Source organism: Cupressus sempervirens, chromosome 9 (assembly GCF_028749045.1).
Source record: "Cupressus sempervirens isolate cs-2001-9-10 chromosome 9, ASM2874904v1, whole genome shotgun sequence".
Classification (NCBI taxonomy): Eukaryota; Viridiplantae; Streptophyta; class Pinopsida; order Cupressales; family Cupressaceae; genus Cupressus; species Cupressus sempervirens.
Window position 1 is genome coordinate 519,439,222 of NC_143126.1, and position 25,688 is coordinate 519,464,909.

At 37.0% G+C, this 25,688-nt stretch overlaps 2 protein-coding genes across 6 annotated transcripts in view; both read right to left on the reverse strand.

Moving 5' to 3' along the window:
- LOC149539632 (uncharacterized) overlaps nt 1-25,688 on the reverse strand; it is a 135,012-nt gene that overhangs the window by 15,351 nt on the left and 93,973 nt on the right. For all 5 annotated transcript variants that reach the window (XM_089800868.1, XM_089800866.1, XM_089800867.1 and 2 more), the window contains one exon: nt 10,036-10,097. In XM_089800868.1, the coding sequence (XP_089656994.1) occupies nt 10,036-10,097 (62 nt within the window). The remainder of the gene's footprint in view (nt 1-10,035; nt 10,098-25,688) is intronic.
- On the reverse strand, nt 19,461-22,962 carry LOC149539633 (uncharacterized). Its single transcript, XM_089800865.1, has 7 exons — nt 22,860-22,962; nt 22,020-22,674; nt 21,648-21,880; nt 21,380-21,532; nt 20,838-21,238; nt 20,298-20,695; nt 19,461-20,163 (listed from the first exon to the last, which is right to left on the reverse strand). Exons 2-6 carry the CDS (start codon nt 22,640-22,642, stop codon nt 20,549-20,551), a joined length of 1,557 nt encoding a protein of 518 aa, XP_089656991.1. The 5' UTR covers nt 22,643-22,674; nt 22,860-22,962; the 3' UTR covers nt 19,461-20,163; nt 20,298-20,548.

The following is a 25,688-nucleotide window of genomic DNA, read 5'->3' on the forward strand; positions in this document are numbered from 1 at the left end:
TTGTTTCGTAGTCTCAACTTCCATAAGAAGAATTTGATTGTGTTTATGCAAGTACCAAACTCCTCCATTGATCTCAAGAAAAAGTGTTGCAAATTTGTGAATCAGGGATAACAATTTTCAATTTGGGATAACACTAAGTACTTTTAGATAATATTGTTTTCTCTTATAACAATATAATGTTATTATTTGTGATGAAATTGATTACAGATAATATTCTACTATTATTAATGATGGCTTATATTCAATATGCATGAACACTAATATATAAAACTCGGTCTGTACTGTCATCTGCAATCACACCTTAAAAGACTGGTAATTATGTGTTTGTATGATGTTGTATCACAGAAATTTCACCCGACATATATAGGGTGTCTAGGAGTCACGCCCCTGAATGGGTGTTACCCCAACATGAAGTTGCAACTCACCAGGTCCGTGACTTCCACGTCACCCTACATAACCATTAATTGCATGTGGTGATAAGACTAACAAACTCAATCGATATGCGATCAGTCATAGATAATATTATCACTATGAAATCAGCCAAGCTGTTGATTAATCAGTCAAAAATTATCATTATGCAATTGGTAATTAAAATATGGTTAGTTAAATGACAATGATGTGTGTGTGATATTAATTTCTCCAATATTGCATAATGATTAATTTTATATATATATATATATATATATATATAAAATTGTCAATGGTTTTTTCAGACTGAAACTACAATGGCATTAACATATAATTATATAATTTTTAATGGTTTTATCAGACTGAAACTACAATGGCATTGACACATACAACTTCCCTACTTCTTCTCAAATATGTCAAGTTACAATGAAAAAGTGTGTTTGCAATGCTGTGGAAGTCAAATATCTCCAATTCTATCCTTCATAATTTATAATCACACTCTCAAATTTCCAATCCCAAATAATATTGTTCCTCAACAATTTTCGTCCTATTTCTTTCTGTAACACAATTTACGAAGTTATTACCAAAGCAATGGCAGATCAGTTGGAGGTGACTTTATACTAGACAGAAATCTAAAGAAATATTGTCATCACACTGAAGTGATACATTAGATGATGACCTCTAAAACCACAACAAGTATGAGTCAGGATAACACCATGAAGGGAGTTGAGCTGGTTGTTTCTTTGAAAGAAACAACCAGCTCAACTCCCTTCATGGTGTTATCCTGACTCATACTTGTTATGGCACATGACTTTAAGAGCTAATCAATGTGATATGTAACATTTCCTAGTAGTAACTTTTAACAACTAATCAAGCTTTAATCCTATAATAGTATTTGGTATGATCCAAAGGGACCCATATTTGTTGTGGTGGGTGGTTTTAAAGAGATTTTATTTGTTAGTATTAGCTATGATTCCTCATACATCTAGACCTGAACATGACTCCTTAGTAAATAGCTGATACTTTTACATCCTTATTCATTTTTAGCATTGATTTCTAGTTACATGATGATTGCTTGACCTTCCAGCTTAACTACATTCTTACTCGTAACTGTGTTGGGTTGCTTATTGATACTTGATGAATGTTCAATTTGACCTATGGTAGATAGGAAGGCAAACAAAAGGAGGTTTCCTACCTAAAAACAAGAAAATTTAATAATAACAAATTTATATTGCCAAAAGGTTTTTACTTCTTTCGTACTATTTGTTACGAAATTTGTGTCATCCTTTTGCCTTAAGGATCAAGGATGTTGTTCGGCCACAGTTGAAACACAAGTTTCTCTATTCAACAGAAAAGCTGATGTAAGCTCTGCTACAACGTTTGATACACATGGATTGTTTTAAGTTTTAACCCAAAAGAATGCATCTAATTACACTTACAAGGATTTTAAAGATTAAAATGTTAGAGCATAACAGATGAGATAAACAGGAAAATATTGTAAGTAGGTTACAAGAGAGATTGAAAACAATGTCCCTACTAAGAAATTATTGACAATTATGTTTGTAGCAAAATAGTAAAGGCCACCATCCAAAGGACACACAATACGGAATTATGAATTCTCATGCCGACAGAAACTAAACGATTGTTGACTTGAAAATAAGAGAAATCCTACAAGGTTCAGGATAGAAAAGAAAAATAACTGTGCAGATCTGGTTTATTGATTCAAGAAAGACATTAGCAAGATATTTCATCTTTTTAAATATTGGAAGGACCTATTGGGATGGGTGTATAGATTAAATTTAATCTTTATTCTGACTCGTTGCATTACCCTCCTCTTGCCCAGCTCACTGAATCATTAAATGAAGATGACAACAAGAGCTACTCCAAAAGCTCTTGTGTAGTTATATGCAAATAATTATATATACAAAATTTCCACAATCCATAATAAATTAGTTCTGGACTTATGGAATAGATTATGTAAAAGTTCTTGAATCAATATTTTGGATTACACTTAATGAGATCCATGATTATTATGCAAATAATAATCATTTCTAATTCCTATATGTTACGGAACATTCAGATCAGGGACAACCTTATAAGCAGTGTAGGAACCAATATCCTCATAATCAAATAATGTAACATCCCCCTTCCGGATATTTCTCTAAAAACCCTTGAAATAAACTTGCAGATTTAAAACCGAACAGAAAACCAATACTTGATATAAATTCCAGAACTGTAATCAATTTATAACCAGTAGATTTGAATACAAGAAAACTCAAAAAAGTTTGTTTTATTTCTCCAATATTCAGAAGTACATATATGAACCAGGAATTAACACAAATAACCGCCAAATATGTTACTGTATTATATAACAGCAGTACAATAACATGCAACAATCCAAATAATCCAATCTTATAAATAGAAATAACAGTCAGATTGGCAAATGTAGATAAAACCTGTAAGAAGGCTAGATTTGCATCCAACCTTCAAATGCTTCTTCAAGGGTTTGCATTCTCGAAGTGATAACCAGTCACTGTTTCCAGCTCCCAGAGCAATATTTGTTTTAAATATTATATTCTGCATTGCCTCCCATGTGATTCTTGTTGTATATTTATCACTTTTCCCAATGTGATGCATGCCCTTTTAAGCAATGTGGGTAAGCACCTTTTTTGCCCTTCAATCACTTAAGTGAACATATTACCTTTTTTTTCTAAAATAAAGTGACAAGTTAAATGAACTTTAAAAGTCACTTAGTACGTAATACATATATTCATCAAGCATTAAAATAATTGACCAAACGAACTCAGATAAGCATGTGCAATAGCTTGTTGGAAAGCTCTCGATGAGACACTTCCAAACCAACATTGAGATATCAAGAATACTGAGCTTTGTTTACTTACTAAAAATAGTAAGCATCCGGACAACCTGCCAAAACTGCTCTGATGAGTCTAAAACTAGAAATGTCTAGGCCAAATCTCGAACTGAACCCGTAAAGAACATTTTTCGCCCCCAAAACCAAGGCAAAGTGAGCCGGCAACACCGAATTATAATGTCCCAGAAAAAGGGAACATTAAAAAGCCTCCCTTCTCAAACACAACTTGCCCTCAAGCAATCCGCTCATACTTGCAAAACCAAATGCTAGGATCCCATACTCGCCTCGAGAAAGAGGTTCTACACCTCAGCTGATGTACCCCAGCATGCATCTTCCCAAACTCAAAATGGTGAAACAGTACAATAGGAATCAACATGCCAAATAACTGAACGCCAGGATCCCAAGGCTTACCATTAAGGGATACCAGCTGCCATGTGTTGCTGCCCTGTGAGCCAATACCCTCAGTCAGAAAGAATGCCTCACTTCATGAGTGACCCTGTGAGCCTCTTATGTCAAGTGAAGATGGGAGCTCGACAATGTACCAATATCCATCCCAAGATGATAACAATCAAACTCTCCTCCTAGCTCCCCGATAAAAGTCAATACATAGGGATGCTCCCCCTGGATCCCAAGTGAGAACTTGTGCACTATCTGAGATACCACTGACTAGCTCTTGTAATATTTGTACCATTGTACCACTCCTGCAATATCTATACCGATGACAATGACAAATCCGGCCAATCTATCTCAACCACTATATGACCCTGGTGAAAACGAAGTAATCCTAATCTCTGAAACTTTGATGTGTCAGAAGGCTGAAACACACAGATCATGATCCTATGACTGTGTAACAACACAACACAAGCCACCAAATGTAAGATACTATTAACACCTAGATTCCCTATCACCCAATCAACATGATTTTGGATAAAGGAAAGAGTGATTGGTGAATCACCAACATCATGAATGCTCACATTGTCTTCAATATACTGCTGGATAAAAAATGTAGACACCTCATGTGGAACGTAGGGTAGTGTATGTCCCCCCCACTCAAATGCAAATAACTCATTGACCCTTGAAAGCCAAATAGAATCAACGAATATATTACCAACATACACAGGCAAATCACTGATAACAGGAATATACCAACAAGTAAAATCACCAATCAACAAGTAGGCCATGGCCATCTCATAAGAGCTAGGTGATAGATCTCTGGGTAAGCTGAAAAATCCCTCAGAGCATGCTAAGGATAAATCTAAACTTCCTACTCCACCATAAGTACCCTCGCTTATGTCAAAGTCTTCATGAAAGGAAGGTTCACCATTAATTGAACTCTCTGAATTATCCTCACTCGTTAAATCACTAACCATGTGCTCTTGTGAAAATGTACAGCTGCTGTCATAAAAATCAGAATTTTCAGACTCATCAACTTGTTGATCCATGGAATTTATCTCATCATAGAAAGTCTCAGATGTGGAAAACGTAATTGAATTACATTGTTAGCCTTCACAGCTACCCACTTTATGAATTTCTTCAATGATTTACGTGATTTCTTGTGCCTTTGAACCACGGTTATCTTCTTCATAAGTGGTTGCCCCACTCATTTGATTTTCAACTTTGTGGATGCAGTAATGTGTTAAACTCAATTTAAGGCATAGCTCATCTACCTCATTCTCCTTGTCCCTTCTAAATTTTATTGCTAGGTCTCTATCCATTAATAGTTGCAAGTACTCATATTTTATCATTTTTAAAGTTTCAAAAATAGTATGTAAAAGAGGACTTGTGACACCACATACATTCCCATGTCTCTCTTCTATCACAATCTTCCACATGAGATCCTCAATCAATATGGAAGAATCATCCATCCTCGTCAACACTTGGACAATCTTGTCCTCTTTGACCAAAAGCATATCCGATAAGTCAAGGAGTGATAATGGTTTTTGAGCATCTCCTTCGAACAGAAGTGGGCTGCTCTCCATAGGATTTTCTGATTTTTCATCACCTAGTGAAACAACATTTTTAGATATGTCCTCTAACTCAACGCATGCTATATCATCTATCCTACCACTATTGCGGTCCATTTGCTCCTCAAAATTTGACATAATTTCCAGCCTAATATCACCATAAAATTTATCCAAGTTAATTTCCATGTCACCAAATAAGATGCTGGTATTTTCCATGTCTAAACAAGATGGGGAGTTGCCAACGTTGTCAGTTTGGTCAACTCTTCTACCCGGGCCATCAATATGCTCATCAGGAGGACTACTGTAAACAACTCAATAAGTTACTTCTATCTCCCAATTACCCATTAGTATACTTGTGCCATCATTAGTATTTTGCATATTATCATGCGAAGGTTGCTCTTCTTTTTTTGTACTATTATCAATTTGATTGATATCTTTCTTATGCAGATTTCTGTAACTGTCCTCTCATATCATAGCATTTGTTCCTTATCGTATCCGTCTTGTTTTGCAGCTCTAGCTGAAGGTCCACGTAATCAATGAAAGGAAATTCTTTTTGAAGCTTCGACGAGAATTTGTTATAATCATCGTACAGTCTCCTTACTTCAGTTTTAATATCGAATTGGAAATCTCATCCACTTCCTCTGCCATGTTGCTTTTCATGTGCCTGAGATGGACCCAATCCCGTTTCATATGTTCTATCTATAGGCTTACTTTTGCAAACTGCACCTTGGAGCTGAATACAGACTTTCAGAATGTTATATTACCACTATAATAACTCTACTAATTTGAACCACGGAGTTCTGATTTAAAACTGGGGTATCTTGTCAAACAGTTATCATGGAAACCAAGTCTTGACACACTATAATGATATCATCCTCAATGAACATACCGTATTGGGAGTGACTAATGATTAACACATAGTGATGCCACTGGATTTCGTATCAACTAGAGTTTTGTCCTTGTCTTAGCAAACACTTCCAGCATTCACATCTTACTTCCAAATGTTGTTTGCAACCTGTTACAAGTTGAACCCAACTGTTCTGCTTATTCCATATATTTCCTGTTAAGCTGCCCAACCAACCCTGTAGATTATCCCTGTGCGTTGGCGGAATGACACCACTATTATAATTTGAGCTAGGACCTTTTTTTTGTCAACACTAATGATGAATGAACTGTCGTAAACTTCACAAGTTTTGTCTAACGTTTTATGAACTGGTGTAAGGCATTCCGTCAAACATTTATCATGAAACTCAAACTGTCACTATTTAAATGCAAACTGTGAAATACTACATCAATATGAAATGAATAATTGTTATGAAGCAAATAGAAAACATTCAGTAAAGCAAAATGTGATGTATTGAAGGCCAATGTCAAAATCATTTTCCACCCACCAATGTTCCTGTCCTCAAGTTCTCAACCTGAAACTTGCTGAGCATGTGTAGGCATTTCCCTATGAATTAAATTTCATTTGTGTCCTCTGAGTATTCATTGTGATAAATTCATTCCACTAGAATTCGTTCAAGGACTTCTATTTGATACATAGTATAGTGATAGTTGAGGCTTTTTATTCCGTGCAATCTGTATGCAGTGCCTAATGACCCCTTTTTTTGGTTTGAGAATGCATAGAATACTCGATGGACTCTTTCATGAACAAGAGCCATTGCACACATAGAACATGGCTCCCGTGTAACATAAACATCAAATCCTGTGCAAAGGTAAGGCCAAAAAATATCTTCAGTTGCAAAAGGCAGTTTATATTCTACTAATGGAATATCTTGAGCTTTGTTTGTGTTTTCCTCCAAACTCTCAATTGCTCACTGGTTCCAACTGCTGCATTCAAAACGGAGTTTGATGGTGGGCATTAGAAGTTTTCGGACTGAAGTAGTGAACCCAACACCAATGTGGGAGTTTCCATCTCTACGTTAATTTGTCTATCACTTGCTTTATGGAATTATCCAATACCCATGAGTGGTGAGAGTAAGCCAGAGCCGCAGCTAATCTGCAAAGTTGAGTGTCCCTGTCAATGGCGGATTTCAACTCCCATATCTTCCTGTGGGGTGATTGTTTCAGCACTTACAACTGGAGGGTATTTGCCTTTCTCGATTTCCGGTAACCCCATTACATCTAGACTCCAGACTTGCCCCTGTATTGAAGTTGCAAGGTGGAGGAAATGCGGTGACTGTAGCAGCTTGGGCAACCACTGGAAAAAAAACCCGACCCAGAAGATAATGTTGTCACGACGTCCTTGGTTGCTCTACTAACAAGAAATGTTCCAACCACCGTGTAGCTCCTGCTGGCCATGAAAGCTAGTGTCTACAATTGTGTAAGTTTGGGCCCATGGATTACTTATAACCCGTAACCTCAAAATGTCGTCTGTTGGTGACTCGGGGAGACTACTTCACCACTGGTCGCTGAAGGTAGCCCAACCTCCTATAATGGCGTGAATGATGTCGCGTTCAATGAAGATAGAAGTTTGGCCTCTTCTCTCCTGTTGTAACCCCGCAAACACTGTTATTCAATGGTAATGATCACCCATATGGCAGCGTCTTCCAAGAATGAGATGGGAGACTATCAAAGACAACGTGACCAATATTTTAATGACTCCAGTTTGTGACAATAATCCGCTGAACTTAATGATCTATAGAGAATGTGCAGTCAACCTAGAACCTTACGTACCCCTTATTCGCACGTCTTAGTCTAAACATATCTTTCTTAGCCAGCTATCCACTGCTCATACCCATGGTAGAATAAACAATACTACTACATTTCACTATAAAATCTGATTGTACTTACTTCCAGACTGTCCGAACTAGGACTCCTTGCCGACTTCTGCCTAAACTGTGTTTTAACTTCCAAAGAGGAGATTAGGGTAGCGTCCAACTTCCTCAAACAACTCGAGTAATTTCATCTTCAGAGTTGTGCCAGTCACATCAAAGCAACTAGAGACGTTAATATAAAGAGTTCATAAATTCATGTCTCAATTCCTTCTGCAATTTAATTGCTGATATAATTTCACAGGCTAGCAGGATGCATGGCTCTGATACCACTGTAATATCCCCCTTCTGGATATTTCCCTAAAAACCCTTGAAATAAACTTGCAGGTTTAAAACCAATACTTGATATAAATTCCAGAACTGTAATCGATTTATAACCAGTAGATTTGAATACAAGAAAACTCAGAAAAGTTTGTTTTATTCCTCCAATACTCAAAAGTACATATATGAACCAAGAATTAATACAAATAACCGCCAAATATGTTATTGTATTATATAACAGTAGTACAATAACATGCAACAATCCAAATAATCCAATCTTATAAACAGAAATAACAATTAAATTGGCAAATGTAGATAAAAACTGTAAGAAGGCTAGGTTTGCGTCCAACTTCCAAATGCTTCTTCAAGGGTTTGAATCCTGGAAGTGATAACCAGTCACTATTTCCAGCTCCCAGATCAATATTTGTTTTAAATATTATATTCTTCATTGCCTCCCATGTGACGCTTGTTGTACCTTTATCACTTTTTCCAATGTGATGCATGCTTTTTTAAGCGATGTGAGATAAAACACCTTTTTTGTCCTTTAATCACTTAAGTGAACATAGTACTTTTTTTAAAAATAAAGTGACAAGTTAAATGAACTTTAAAAGTCACTTAGTCAGTAAACCATATAATCATCAGGCATTAAAATAACTAACAAAACAAACTCGGATAAGCACGTGCAATAGCTCATTGGAAAGCTCTCAGCGAGACGCTTCCAAACCAACACTGAGATATCAAGAATACTGAGCTCTATTTACTTACTAAAAATAGTAAGCATTTGGACAACCTACCAAAACTGCTCTGATGGGTCTGAAACTAGAAACATCTAGGCCAAATCTCGAACTGAACCCCGTAAAAAACTTTTTTGCCCACGAAACCAAGGCGAAGTGAGTTGGCAACACCAAATTATAATGTCCCAGAAAAAGGGGACATTACAAATAATTCCTGCTCTTATAAGTGTTAGAGGAATGCAAGGAAGGGAGAGAGGAGGGATGGAAGGGAGGATATGAGCGGGAGATGAAATAGGGAAAATGAAATGCAATTGAAGACAAATCACCATTCCAATTTCCATATTTACTAAGCAAGTGAAATTGGTAGTCTATAAAAATATTAGGCCTCTTGATCCAGATATTAGATTTATTTTTGAACTATGTAAACAACCAATTTCATCTCAACTATATTGCCCCAGAAAACACTATAATTAAATCATTTACGTTTAGTTTAGTCAAATATCCTTTTACCTATCTTATATTATTCAAGCAACATGAACAGGCACAAATCATAAAACATTCCAAGAATCAAAAGAACTCATTTTAGCTTAGCCAAAGGTATGTTTACTCATCCAGATCTGTTTTCTTTTTAAAAGGTAATTTTACAAAGGTACAAACCAAGGGTGCATTGCTAAGTGTGCTTACTCAATACAAATAGAATTGACCTTGACTACAAGAAACAAAAACATCAAACACCACCATAACTCATAACCTTCAGAAATATAATTCTACCTTGCTTTTCACTCAGTAAATTGTTTTGTGAGGAATGAATAACTTGATTTTCTTTTCTTTTCTAACCACAAATTGTACTTTCTTTTGTATTGGCGAATCCATTTTCCTGCTGATTGTCTGTTAGGTGAAGCCAAATCATAATTTCAATTTTGTTTGAGAAGTGGGATATATACCTAACCTACTCATAATACTGTAGCAAGCTAATGACTGACTTCCTTCAATTATGACAGACAATATTACCATGCACTCACCATAAGCTACAGTGGCATGGCCGATCAGGAGCAAGTAATCCATCCAATTTTGTAAACAAAACCTGAAGTCACACATAAAACATATTAAAATGGAAATTACTTGCCTAATGTTGCAGCATCAATGTAATTTTAGTGAGACAAAGGATAGGAATTTCTATAGAATTGCAATAACAATAAGAAAGTCCAGTTCATGAGCTATAATGCATACTCAAAAGTCAAAACAATTCAAGCTAGAGGCCCTTCAAATTTATAAAAATGCAAAACAAACTAGGATAATTCTGATCAATTAATTTATGTTGGCTGGTTCAAGGATAAATTAGTCAGCTTCGTATGATACAACTACATCTTCTATAAATAGATAGGCAAAGAATGATGCATTAACAAATCCTATTCAATAATTAACAAACTCCTACATTTGATATGAAGACAATAGAGCAAAATGAACTAGAACAAGAAAGAATATAATATACTGATATAGCATAATATAGGATTATATATTAATGAATGTATATAGTAAAATAAAACTAATCAATAATAATAATAAAATTAAAAATATAAATTAATTATAATATGAATATAGCTGCATCTAAATTCCACATTTAGAGCTCTGGTATTAAAGGAATGATTTATTTTCTTTAAATTTAATTGCAAAGGACTTCTGGTTTACTTAATAAGCAGCAACGTCCTTGTCTCTTTGAACTACAGAATTCGAGGGCATTGCTGTCCAACAATGATTCTGATATGAATTTCAAGGGATCAAGCAATTTGTAGCTATAACACTTCCAGGTATTATGACAAACAAATTGGACTGGAGCTGTTCTACATGTAAAGAAAAGGGATGAATAAAACAATCCAAATGTAGAAATTATATTGATTTGAAAATGGATGTTGTTTCTGATATATATCTTGAATTTATGCTGTTGGTGACTAGAAGGATGCAACTTAATCTCTAGCAATCTAAATATAGATGAGGGGTGAATCAATCAAATCTGTTCCTACATATACATCTGTATAAATTTCTCTCTCTTACCCTGTATACTAAATGTTCTTATCTTCTCTCCTTCAGTGATTATATTCTCTAATAGTTAATTGCTTTTAGGTTGAGTACTGTATTTTCTATTCATGATATAAGTCTATAATGCTTTCTGTGTCTGAAGTCTTCAACTCATGCTCTGGCAGTTAATTACCCTGTAATCGGGAAAGGTCCGATACTTCCCTATTACTTTGTTATAAAGGGCTTCTACTACCATTCTGAAACAATGAATCTGCTTCTGCAATGAAAACAATGTATCCCTTTCTTTCTTTCTCTAACGTTGAGTATTGGATGATTCTCATCGCTGTTGTAAACACATGCGGCAATTGTCTTACTCATGATCTGGTGAGTAAATTGTCTTGTGGTGAAGATGTGTATATGTGCTGGAGAGATATTTTCCTTTATCTGTTTATGGCTGAGCCAATGTGGATTTTGCTGATTAGGAATGAAGCTGAGTGGATGTTCCTTTTCTGACTAGATGATATATGTAATTGTCATTTGGTGATTAATATTCTCTGATTGGGTGATTGTATTTTTGAAAGGAAGAAATGCCTTGTACATTGCTCTTTTTGATGATTCCCATGAGAACCAAGTGTGGTATTCTTTTATAGATGAGGATAGGTCACGTCCAAAGTGATGCCTCCTCTTTCATTATTACTCCTCCAAATTTGTGCCAAACAACTAATTGTTGACTCTTCAGTGATGACTAATCCTTTATGTTAGTCAATAGTTATTATATTTTATTATTATCTCTACATATAGTTGCCTCCAGTGTAGGTGACAGTCATGGGGTAGTGTTAGACACGTCTATTATAGTATTGATTAAAATGAAATATTAGATTTTAAGAATAATTTAGATATTACTCATATCCTTCGGTTCTGGACTCTTCCCAGCTGCCAGGGGCAGCTAGTTGACTAGATGTTTGGTTGCTTCTTGCTTCTTGCTCTTGTTTCAATTTCTTTCCTCGGGCACTGCTTGATGTTCCCTTTGCAGGCTGGTCTCCTGCTTTGGTTTCAGCAGTCCCTTGGACCCTTTTGTTGGTCTTGTGTTGGACAATTGTTCATTTATCTCATCTTTCCTTAATAGTTGATATCGTATTAAAATCTTTAAATGTTTTAAGTATTACTTTGAGTTGAATTATGTTAATTTATTATTTATTACTAATTATTATTTATATTTTATTTATTTAGTATTATTGTCTATCTATATTATATTACATTTAATTATTTTTATTTTTTATTTGTTTATTTATTTATTGATATATTATATTAATAAAATTATATTTAGTAAATAAATTATATTATTGATTATTCATTTCATTCACTTATTTCTATCATTTATTATAAAATCCTATTCTAGAAAGGGGACATTACACCATCTCAAAAGGTCAGACAAGTGATCAGGATAAGGAGATCACTCACATGACTCACAGAGCTATATGAAGAACAATAAAATAACGCCTTAGCATCAAGTGACAAAGTTTACATAGAGTAGATCATATTCATACAAAAGAACCCAATGCATTGACATATTACATGTATATCACATATCAATCAAGATTATAATATAAGTGTTATCAACAATCTAATTCTTGCAAATCTAAGTAAATAGTTCCATAATTTTATATATATATATATAGACACACACACATATATAAGGGGACACCACAAGAGTATCAAAGCATTGCAATTTGATATTTATATTTCGCAGTCCCAGCAAGGTACATTACAGTGGTATCAGAGCATAATCCTACAATCCTATGAAGAAAAGTTAAAGCAAACCTATCAAGACAAGGAAGTAAAGTCATCATGAATGAGCAAATAGCTAATAAGATGAGAGCTGTTACGGAACAAACCAATCAGACCCTTATGAGCCAAATAGAAAAATGAACCCAACCACTCCTCCAAAGTAATTCTTCAAATGGAAGGGACACAAGTTCCAAACATTCAAAAAATAATTAAATAGGTCATCAACACCTAGGGAGTCCAAACCTCCTTTCCTACTTAGGGAAGGTACACCAAGAGGAGGAGTGGATCAATCCATAAATAGTATCGAACACATTGCTAGCATCATGCAAATCTTGAACCATACATTAGAGAACTTGTATTATTTAGAGAATTTTCAAAGCCAAAATGATAGAAAATGCCTAAGAGACATGTAAATAAGGACCTCAGGCATACAGTAACACTCCTAAACATTGATGTGTCAAAGAAAATTACAGCGCACACTTGGTCGCAAAAATTGAATACCTTGTTCAACCTTAGTCCAATGAAAAAAGGAGATGCACTCCAATTTGCAACATTTCATCTAGGAGGGGCACATAAATGTTGACATCATGGGCTTCTCTCCCTAAGCCACCAAAATATAACCACCTATGAAGAGTTCTCTCAAAAACTCATTAGTAGATTTGACCAACAATATCCTGAATGGTACTTCAAGGAACTTGCACAATTAAAGTAGCATGGGACAATGGTGGAATTTGCCAACAGATTTCAAAAACTTCCAACATGGTTCCTAACCTATCCCAAAGAAGACTCTCTTATCTATTTATTGAAGGACATAAGGAATCACTCAAAGCTATAGTAAAGTCCTTCGATCCAAAAAGCCATGGAAGAAGCAGCATAAAAAGCCAAGAATGTCAAATCAAATTCTTCAAGGGAAAACTCAAGAGTCTTCCATCCAAGGAACAACATAAGCATGAAGAATCAAGAAAGGATGATGAAGAAAGAAAATGCTATGTATGCAAAGGACAATGGAGCACATGAGGGAGAGATGAAGAGAGTTATATGTTTTAGATGCAAAGAACCATGGGAACCATGGCACAAATGTGGGAAAAGAAGCCAAGTCCATAGACTAGAAGCAAAACTTAACAAAGAAATACTGCAAAAGAGAGAAAAATGTGATAAAGGGGATCTCAACAACATCCAATCAAAGGAGTGGAATGTCGATGGAGCTTTAAGGAGGTTCAGCTGAACTGGATGACAACAAACTAAAATGTTTTTGTTAGTAAGGGAAAAATTGTGTTCAATATATATATATATATGTAGCTCTATAATGTAATTTTTATTTTCATTAACAAAAATGTAAGATTCTAACAAAATAAGGGCAAAAAGGTTGCAAGGGAGGACCACTAAGGGCACCCTACTACGCGGCAAAGACCACACGTTCCTAAAGGAGGACATTCTTGGTGAATGTCGAAACTGATTAAGGGCATTCTTTGGGAGTATTGAAGCATGATCAAGGACAGTCTTGGTAAGTACCAAAGCTTGATCAAGGACGTTCTTGGTGAGTGTCAAAGCTTCATCAAAGACATTCTTGTTGTGTCAAAAATTGATTAAGGACATTCTTCGTGAGTGTCAAACTTGATTAAAGACATTCTTAGTGAGTGTCTTAGTGAGTGTCAAAGGTTGACCAATGACATTCTTGGTGAGTGTCAAAGCTTGATCAAAAACATTCTTGGTCAGTGTCGAACCCTAATTAAGGACATTCTTGTGAGTTTCCAAGCTTGATAAGGGACATTCTTGGTGAGTGTTGGCGCTTGAACAAGGACATTCTTGGTGAGCATCGAAACTTGATTAGAGACACTCTTGGTGAGTGTCAAGACATTCTTGGCTAGTGTGAGTGCTGAAATTCCTAGAAAGGAATTAAGTTGTTCATGTTTCCCTGGATAATTATTCATCAAGAAGCCAAGCAACACCTATAGAGAAGGGAAGTGGTACAGTAAATCAAAATAAGTTCTATCTCTTGAAATTATTCTTAGGTTTTAAATTCAATATTATATCTTCAGATTTGATAAGTTAGACTCAAAAAATTGAGTGCATAGGGAGGCGTCCTGGTGGAAGAAAATTTACCAACAGCATCATACGGTTGAGAAGAATGATGGGAAACAAAAGAGTTTCTCTCAAGTGGTATCTAAGGATAAGGTGCCTACACCTGTTGCCCTTCCTGATCAGAATGAACAATCAGAAGGGAATAAAACTGATATGAATTTGAATAAGGCAGGGGTTGTGGCTAACAATGGTGTTGTAACTCTAGAAGGAAAGGAAAAGAGTAGACCTCAGTTGTCTCAGGACAGGGATGTGGATGCTTTAACAGTGAAAGGTTGTAATGGGGCTGGAAAAGTGTGTTTGGAGAACTGAATAATAGTAAATTCTGACGAGCGGCAGAATATAGTGAATTTATCTGTGAAGCTAGATCTCCAGAATGGCAAAATACAGCAGCCAAGATTGAGGATGGCTGGCAGACTATGAAAGCGAAGGAGAGGAAAATCGAGAAAGATCCCTTTGATATGGTTCTCATATCTCATTCTAAAGTTGATAATTCTAAGATGTAATGTGGTTTCTGTTTTGTTAGCTATGTGTTGCTTTTGTTAAGGTTCTTGGTATTTTGTCTCTTCAGGATGGTGGTACCCATGTTTGTTATTGCCCTTGGTCCGGGCCAATTTCTTTCCAGATATGGTTTTAAATAAAATTGAACCTATTACCAATCAAAAAACTATATAACTATAAAAGAATATAATATATTAATTGACATAATATAATAAACAATTATATATTAATCATACTGAAATAAAAAATGGAAAATAATTATAATATAAATAAAGCAATGTCTATCTTTCATATTGAGAGCTATGGTATGAAGGAATGATGAGCAGCAGCGATTATTGGTATTCAAAGACCCAATAAATTAGAAGTTAGCGAACAAAGTTTAAGTGGGCAATCATTGACTAGTTACATGAAATCTTCACATCCAAACTATGTCAATTGAAGGAACGATTGTGAAGAAGTCTATCAGCGGAAGTTTAGTAAAATAGAGGGATCAATGTATATCAGTCAAAGACTATTGACGCCAATGGAAGTATATCAGCATACGATCATTAATAACATCGATCAACAAGGATATCACAGGTGATGTTGTTTAGAATGGTCTATCAACAAGAAAGCATTTAAGTCGATATTAGCAAAAAAAAAAGCATTAACTCTCATCATTGAGTAAGACTACCATTGAGGCAATGACCACATCTAATAATGCCAGAAATCATAAATTAATCGTAACCCAGCACACAAGCAATCAAACATGCATTTAATATAATTGAAGGCAGCAAGTCAAGTGATGACATTTTGGGACAATACAAATACACAAAGAGGTGCAACTTATTTGACTAATAAAAGGTGGCCACTGAAGATTGCATCCCATCATGATTCATTAAAGAGAACTAGAATATTGATTCAAAGTTGACGGAGAATAGAATAGAACTTCTACTTCATATCTTTGGAGGATCAACTGAAGTCGTGCAGTAGCCTTCTGCCTTTGGGACGCATCGCTACAAGTATAACAATACAGTATATCAAACAAGCATTCATACGGTTTGAAGGTTGTATAAGTATGATACAACTATCCTTGCATATTTGGTAAAGCCAAATCAGACATCACAAATAATAGATCGGCTAACTTACAGCATGCTGCCATCTCACAAGGTCAGACAAGTGATCAGGATGACGAGATCATTGACATTACTCATAGAGCTAAATCAGGAACAATAAAATCACATCTAAGCATCAAATGACAGAGTTTACATAGACTAGATCATATCTATATGAAGGAACCCATTGCATTGACATATTACTTGTATATAACATATTAATCAAGATTATAATACAAGTGGTTGTACAATTTGCTTCTAAAATTGATTGTGTTTGATTTCTTGCATCAATGTTTTGGATCACACTCTGTGATCCATCATCAAGATGAAAGAGAGCAAACAGAATGATGGAATCAACAATCTGATTCCTACAAATCTAAGTAAATAGTCCCATGATTTTTCAAACTTACATAAGGGGACACTAAAGCATTATCAGAGCATTGCAATTTGATAGTTATATTTCATAAGCCCAACATAGGACATTACATCTAGACTCCTTGCTTTAGATGGTTCCCACTTACAAAACAAAAATGTGGGTTCTGCTACATGGTGCCAAGACACCCTCTCCAAGAACTTCTTGAATTCTGTCCTGCTACTGATTGTGATTTCCTACAATACCACCCATTGGGTTTGTTCACCTAAGTTAAAATACTTAGGAGACGTAGACTGTCACATCACACCCAACAAATAAATTAAAAAATACACACACATATATGTATAACTAAATACATACATATATGTGTGTGTTTGCACACATGTATACATGTGTCTGTTGTGTGTGTAGTGTAATGTTCCTTTTCTGAACCTTACTGTTTGTCCAAGTCTAAAGGGGAAAATGTTTAATCCGTATGGTGGAGCAGGATGTCGTAGGGTGGATTGGATATGCACGTACAGAGGAACGGAATATCATACAAGAATTTAGGAGGATGGAAGATGGTGTTGGAAGATGGCGAATGGAAGTTTGCAGATGGAAGATGGAAGTTTGGGAGATGGAAGATAACGAATGGAAGTTGGTGGATGGAAGTATAACGGATGGAAGATGGCAGATAGAAGTTGGCAGATGGAAGATGGAAGTTGGTGGAAGGAGTACGAAGGGATGGAGGAAGAAGTACGGAGGGGTGGAGCGAGGAGTACAGAGAGAGGCAGATGGAGGCGAAGATACGGATGGAGGGAGGAGTACGGATGGAAGGAGGTAGTATGGAAAATATTGGGGGAAGTAGAGATGGAGGGAGGTAGTACGTCAGATGGAGGGAGGAGTACGAATGGAAGGAGTACGGATGGAGGGAGGTAGTACGACAGATGGAGGGAGGAGTATGAATGGAGGAGTACGATTGGAGGGAGGTAGTACGACAAATGAAGGGAGGAGTACGGATGGAAGGAGATAGTACGACAGATGCTGGGGGAAGTATGGATGGATGGAGGAGTACCGATGGAGGGAGGTAGTACAGCACATGGAGGGAGCAGTACGAATGAAGCAAGGAGTACAGATGGTGGGAGGTAATACGATAGATGGAGGGAGGAGTACAGATGGAGGGAGACAGTACGATAGGTGGAGGGAGGAGTACGAATGGAGGGAGGAGTACGTCGAGCATTTTATAGAAATTGGAAAGAACATACAAACTCATATGCAAATCATATTAGAACATAACTCCATCAAATAAATGCCAAGCATGAATAGATATTGAATACCGATATTCTCCAACTAATACTCACAGACAAAGATGGTGCTCCGATTTGCCAAATCTGAGCAAAGTATTACAAGCGACGGAATAGGGTGAGGGTTGAATCCTACCGAAACCGAAAAACCAAGTAGGGAAGATCTTTCACTTCCAAAATGGCGAATGATAGAGAACTCCAACAAGAATTCGCAGTGCAAAGAAAATAATCAAATAGCATACCGACTACTACCTACAAGCCATGCTTAAATACCCAAAAAACATTTCCGAGGATTTACAAAGATAGTCGACGACAACACTTACCAATGGAAACTAAAAATTAAAATAGGTCCAAGATATATTAAATCAATCGGAACCACAAATACAAATATTAACTTGGGCCCATGTTAATTAATTAAAGTAACTAATTAAAGATCCTTTTATATAATTTAAATTATGGGACCAATTAATTAATTAATTTAATTCTATTATTACATTAAAAAAATAGGGACATGACAAATCCTCGCTGCCCAAAGATTGCTTGCCCTCAAGCAATCCATCATCTGACGAAACACCAATAGCTCCAAGGTCCCAAATCAAACATGCAAGCAAGACAAGTGAAATGACATCAATTCTCCACAGCACCACATTGTTATCAAACTTTCGTTGTGCCACTTAGATATAAATATTATCATATCCTATGTCACCAGGATCCCAAACCAAACACACAGGCGAAATGAGTGAATTGTCACCAAACCTCCCTTGCACCACATTGTCATTAAGCATCTGTTGCACCACTCTGATATAAACATTATCATAGCCTTCACCATGATCCCAATGACACAAATTGATGAGATCTTTCACGCCATTATGTTCAATGATCTCTTTCGGTATGGTCATGCACAAAGGCATTGATGTTGGCCCAAACTTACCCACTAACAGAATCACAACAACCACTATTATATTCCTAACCAAAGAAACGTGAATCGGAATCGGATCGGAATCGGCAAGGCCGAATCGAATCGTGAATCGGCAATGAATCGGCGATGAATCGGCAAATTTGAAAAAACCCTTTAAATTTAAAGATTTTAACAATTTAAAACTTATTTCATACACCCTTTATTGAATATAACTTAAGCACACTATAACATCATCAAATAGAAGTTAAAACTTAACATACATAAACATGGAACATAAAATCCATCACATACGTAACTATGTTATCTAAAATGTAAATTGTAGGCTAGCTGAAGTAAATAGAAATCAAATGATCATAATGATTTAAATCATAGAATGTATGTAAGATGATCCATAAGACATCAAATCATAAATTTATGTAAGAATCTAAGATGAAGATCCATGAAAGTTTGAAACATATGTCTATCAATGATTCAGTATCAATATCTGTAAACAAAATATAAAAACAAGGCTCCAGCTCAAGCCTCAGGCTCATAGTCATCATCATCCTCAACATCATCCTCAAGCTCGGCTACAGCCTCAGCCTCAGCCTCTGAGTATCCAGTCTGCCTAGTAGCAAGGCATCTAATGTAGGTCCTAGAGGACTGTCGAGCCATATCTCCCGCATATAAGATGGGCTCACGAATGTCGCTAGGGCCTGTGTCTGTGCGTGCACGTGTGCGTCTACCAATGCCTGAAGAACGTGCTCTAGCTGCCTCAGCCTCTATATCCACCTGGTCAATCCACGCAAGGTCTTCCTCAGTGAAGACTAGATCTACAACCTCTGTGAGCCACTCTGATTCTGGATCAATCTCCTCCAGAATGATCGGAGAGGAGTCAGTGCCCAAAATCTGTCTGATCCTAAGATGGAGGTTGTAATGAACGAAGACAAGATCATTCAACCTCTGCACTGTCAACCTGTTTCTCCTCTTCGAGTGGATGTGCTCGAACATGGACCAACTACGCTCACATCCAGAAGCGCTGCTTGGCTGACTCAGAATACGAATGGCAATTTTTTGAAGTTTTGGGGTTGTGGCCCCAAACATTTGCCACCATCTATCTGAAATAAGGGAAAATAAAAATAATTAGTCTCATTTACAAATTACAAATTACAAGTTAACTCTAAAATTACATAATCAACTTTAAGTTTAGAATCTAGATTCATGAACATTGAATATATTATTTAATTTTTACCTGGCTGTATTGTTTCCCGAGCATCTATGGCTACCCTGCTAGAGAAAAGTGGCCCTTCTTTATTATTGAACTTATCAAGCTCAATAATTGCAGCACTGCTATCCTCATCAGTACTCAACCTCTGGATCACTGTATACAATCCGGTGAGAACCTCCTCATCCGCCTTGAAGTCAGGACGGAAACGAAATGCCGAATTCAAAAAGTAAGTTGCTGCATGGATGGGTCTGTGGAGCTGATTCTGCCATCTCCTATCAATGATGTCCCAAATAGGGGCATACTTCTCCTGCATACTGAGCGCTAATGGCCTCCTTGGCCCTATCCATGCCCTCATATATGTAGCCCATAGAGGGCTTCTCCCCATCAGCAGTTCGTAGGAGAGATACAAGAGGCTCAGTGGCCTACATATAAAGTAAAACAAAAATTTGAGTCAAAACTTAAACATAGAATAATTCAATAATATAACTTAAGGTAAAACTAAATCATTAAACAATTAGCATAGTAAACTGTAAAATATTAAATGTTAAATTGCAATAAAATTACCTTAAGGATTTCTCTAGCAAGTTTCCAAAAACCATCATCATCAAATATGCAATCCACCACATCTATCCCTGCAGTGGTCGTAGCATAGGAAGATGAAATCCACTCCCGCCCAACAAACATGCTCCTCAAATCATCCCTTGATGTCAACAAGGACTGCAAGGTGATGAAATTCGAGGCAAACCTCGTGATCCCTGGACGAGCTAACTCTTTGTCTCCTGTGTACTTCCTCATTGTACTAAGGATAAATGAATGATTATAAATAAACTTGCATATGTTTTTTGCCCTTTCAACACATGACTTGACCCACTCAAGTTTGCCAATTTCCTCCAACATGAGGTCAAGGCAGTGTGCTGCACAAGGGGACCAAAATATGGTGGGGTGCCTCTCCATCAAAAGTTTGCCTACAACAATTTTAAGATAATTAGAAATTCAAATTTCAAACATGTTAGAACTTAGGAAACTTAGAAATTCTAAGTTAGAATTAGAAAAAGTTCAAAATTCAAATAAATTTATTTTCAAAACTTAAAAAGTTAAAAGTTTACCTGCAGCAACATAACTTGCTGCATTATCCATCACCACTTGCACCACATGTTGTTCCGCCACCTCTGCTATAACTTCCTCAATAACCTCACATAAGTATGTGGAGTTTTTTACATGAGCAGAAGCATCAATGGATTTGAGGAACATGGTATATCCTACAAGTAACAAAACAACGAATTATAATTACTATTAGCAATCAACAAATCAAAATTTGAAATAGTCAATCATGATTCAAAATTATGTATGTAGGAAAGTAGAATGATCAATCACCTCCACAGGATACAAGAAAATTGAGGAGTGTTCTTCCCCTCCTATCTGTCCAACCATCAGTCATGATGGTGCAACCCTTTTCGATCCACTCCTTTCGGTTGTCCTCAAGAGCATGCCTCATATCCTCAACCATTTCCTCCAAGAGGTATCCACTCAACTCAGCCTCAGTTGGGGCTTTAAACCCCAGACCACAAATGGTAACTGCATCTATCATGTTCTGCCAATAAGGAGTCCTGTCACAAATAGATAATGATATTGATTAGAAATTTAGATGTCAAAAACTAAAATCATAAAACAAGTAGATATAATTAAAGTTTTACTTTTACTTTTAACTTTAACTTTGAAGATAACAAAGAAAAAAGAATCAATTACCTGGCTGCAATAAATGGAATGTTGCAAAAGTACCAGAATTTGCAAATCTCTTTTCTGGCAGCATCATGAATCTCCTTGTTCAAACCCATGCCCTCAAGCGTGGGTTGGGAGCCAGGAGTAGTGCGGGGCACAAAGTAACTATCCATTCTGCTTTTCCGCACTCTAGGCCGCAATAGGTTGGTGTTGGACTCTGTCTCAGTATGAGACCGACTACCACTAACACTCACATGAGCACTAGCACTAGGATGAAAAGGTGGCCTAGAAGAACCCTCTCCAACACAACCTACGGATGCGGAAGCTGATGCAGATGCACTTGCAGATGTAGATGCGGTTGCGGATGTGGGAGCACAGGAGCCAATACCTCTTAACCCTTCAAGTTGCATTTTCTTAGTCAACTTGTCTTGTTCAATTTTTTCTAATGCCACTAAACAAGAGCGTTTTGCCTCAGCGGTTTGTTGAGTGCAAACTGTGACATCATGGCCAGGTATGCCAGCAATGTGGTATTTCAATCTATAGATACCTCCCGAATTTATTTTTTCTTTGCAAAATATACATTTTGTTTTGTATTTGGTTCTCCCAGGAAACTCTTCATTATATTTCCAGCATTCATCTTTTTTACCCATTGTAGAAATTGGAAAATGAAAGCAAAGGGCTGCTGCAATAAAAAAATTCATGTAAAAAATCAAAGTTTGCAACTAATAAACAAAAACTACAAAACAACAAACCCTAGTTTGCAATTTAGTAAAAATAAAAAACATTCAAGATTTGCAAATGAACACTAAAAAAATTTAACAAAAAATGCATACTACACTAACATGCAAAAAAAAAACCAACACTTACCTCTTGCAAATGAGTTGAGGAGTGTTGATATTGACTCCTTAATGCTCTCAATGCAATTTATGGCCTCCCCAAATGGAATTCTGATCTCTTTGGTGCTCTTCCTTCTTGCCGGTTGGAAACCTATGGATTCTCTTTTCTCTTCTTCTCTCTCACTCTTCCTCTCTTCTACTCATACTAAGCAAATAGAAGGCTCTTTAGGGTTATAACAAAGAGGAAAGTCAACTTAGAAAGCAAATAAAACATGTGGTTTTTTTTTAAAATTGAACTTTCTATCCTTGCTGCCGCGGCCGATTTCTAGAGATTCACGATGGCGATTTTGGCGATTTTTGCCATGAATCGCCGATTTTGGCGATTCAGGCGATTCACAAGAAAAAATCGCCACCAGCGATTTCCGATTCCAAAAAAATCGGGAGCCATAAATCTTATCGCGATTTCGGCGATTTCGGCGATTTCATGGCGATTTTTGGAACTATGTTCCTAACAGATGAAACCTTGACGAAGAGAGCTTCAGTGATGAGAATGTCAATGAAGGGGGGCTCAACTGAGAGTATCTTGGTGATAGGAGCTTTAGTGAAGGGTGTCGCAATGATGGGAGCCTCAATAAAGAGTACCTCAGAAAAGGAAACCTTGGAAGAAAAACCTAAATGGAGAGTACCTCGACCGCAAACAAAATTTTAGCTATAGATAAAACCTCAATGGCACACAGAACCCTAGTTGAAGCCTCGATGATGGATAGAGCCTCAACAGCGAGCAATGTCTCAATGGCAACAAACATAGCTATTGCGACTGACATAGCCACAATGATGGACACACAATGATGATGGCAACAGCCATGACGCCGTCGACAGACACTACAATGACGGATACACACTTGACGATGGATACAAACTTGACCAAGGACACAAACTTTGCATTAGTGATGGACAGGAACTCAACGACGGACACGAACTTGGGGTCGGTGATGACGATGATGGACACAACGGTGACAGACACGAACTCGACAACGTAAATGGAATCGGTGTCGGTGATGGAAACAACAATGACAAACACAAACTCAACGACGGGCACAAACTCGGCATCGGTGACGGACACAATGGTGACAGACACGACGACAGTGACGAACACGAACTCGACGATGAACACGGACTTGGCTTCTATGATGGACACGAATTCGACGACAAACATGAACTCGGCTTTGGTGACAGACATGATGGTGATGGACATGACGGTGAGAGACACAACGACGATGATGGACATACAACCTCAGCGACGGACAAGACCATGATGATGGACATAGTTTCGGTGACAGACACACAACCTCGGCAACAAACGCAACCTCCTTGGAGACAAACACAAACTTGATGACAGAATGAGCCTTAGCAACAGACATAGCTTCTATGATGGACACAACTTTGGCAACTGATAGAACTTCCTCAACGGATAGTGCCTTGGTGACAAACACAACCTCGGGTACAACTTTGGTGATGGGCACAACTTGATCCATCCATGTCTTCACAAGATCTGTGCAAGTAACCTCTTCATTTTTTTGGTGTTCTTCCCATATTGGTGTAGTAGAAAGAATTAGCAAATCCCCCATGAAGTGGCCTTGTAATCATGCCTTCATTCTCCTCGTGTAAAGGATCACCCTTATCGTTGTCATCCATTTTCTTCCACTCGTGCAAATGAGATATTAGTTTTTTTTCACAATGCTTGAAAACATTACTGACCAACCTATATGTTGCTATAGAGAGGATACATTCTAGATTACGAACAGCCCATAACATAGATGTAATGGGTTGGGATATCTCATCCATCTCTTCAATGCACAAAATCATAAGACTCTCCATAGCAACTGAAATCTTAGTATCATGATCTTCCTTGATGATGACCAAGAAGTGATGAAACATATCATGGACCAAATTTTGCAATTCAAGATCTAAGAGAAAGTTACCTACTTTGACATTTGTACAATTCTCCAATATTGTAGATCTCCTACCAAAAGGGTCACTACTGAAGTCATTGAGACTCTGAAAGCTGTCAACTATCAATTGTAATAGCTCTATCATGGTGTTATCTTCATACAGTGCTTTAGGAGCCGAAATTCTCAAGACCTCACTAAGACATGCTACAACTACTAATCTTTTATCCTTGTCAGGGTGTCTCAAAAGCCTAGGTTGACTTAAGGCCTTCTTAATCAATGAGAGGATTATCTGTATAAATCTTGAAGCTAATTGGTTCACCTGACACAATATATCTAATGGAAGATCAATACCCTCACTGAGCTCTTTGCCAATCTTTTGTAGTGCCTTAAACCACCACTCTTCATCGTTGTCCAATGCCATAGTGTGATCCAAATACCAAAATCTCTCAATCATCCTAGCAGACCGGCAAGATCACAAGCTCTGATACCACTATAATGTTCCTTTTCCGAACCTTACTGTTTGTCCAAGTCTGAAGGGAAAAATATTAAATCTGTATGGAGGAGCAGGATGTCGTAGGGTGGATTGGATATGCTCATACAGAGGAATGGAATGTCGTACAAGAATTTGGGAGGATGGAAGATGGTGTTGGAAGATGGCGAATAGAAGTTTGCAGATGGAAGATGGAAGTTTGGGAGATGGAAGATGACGGATGGAAGTTGGGGGATGGAACTATAACGGATGGAAGATGGCAGATGGAAGATGGAAGATGGAAGTTGGAAGATAGAAGTTGGCGGAAGGAGTACAAGGAGTACGGAGGGATAGAGGAAGAAGTACAGAGGGGTGGAGGGAGGAGTATTGAGAGAGGCAGAGTATGGATGGAGGGAGGAGTACGGATGGAAGGAGGTAG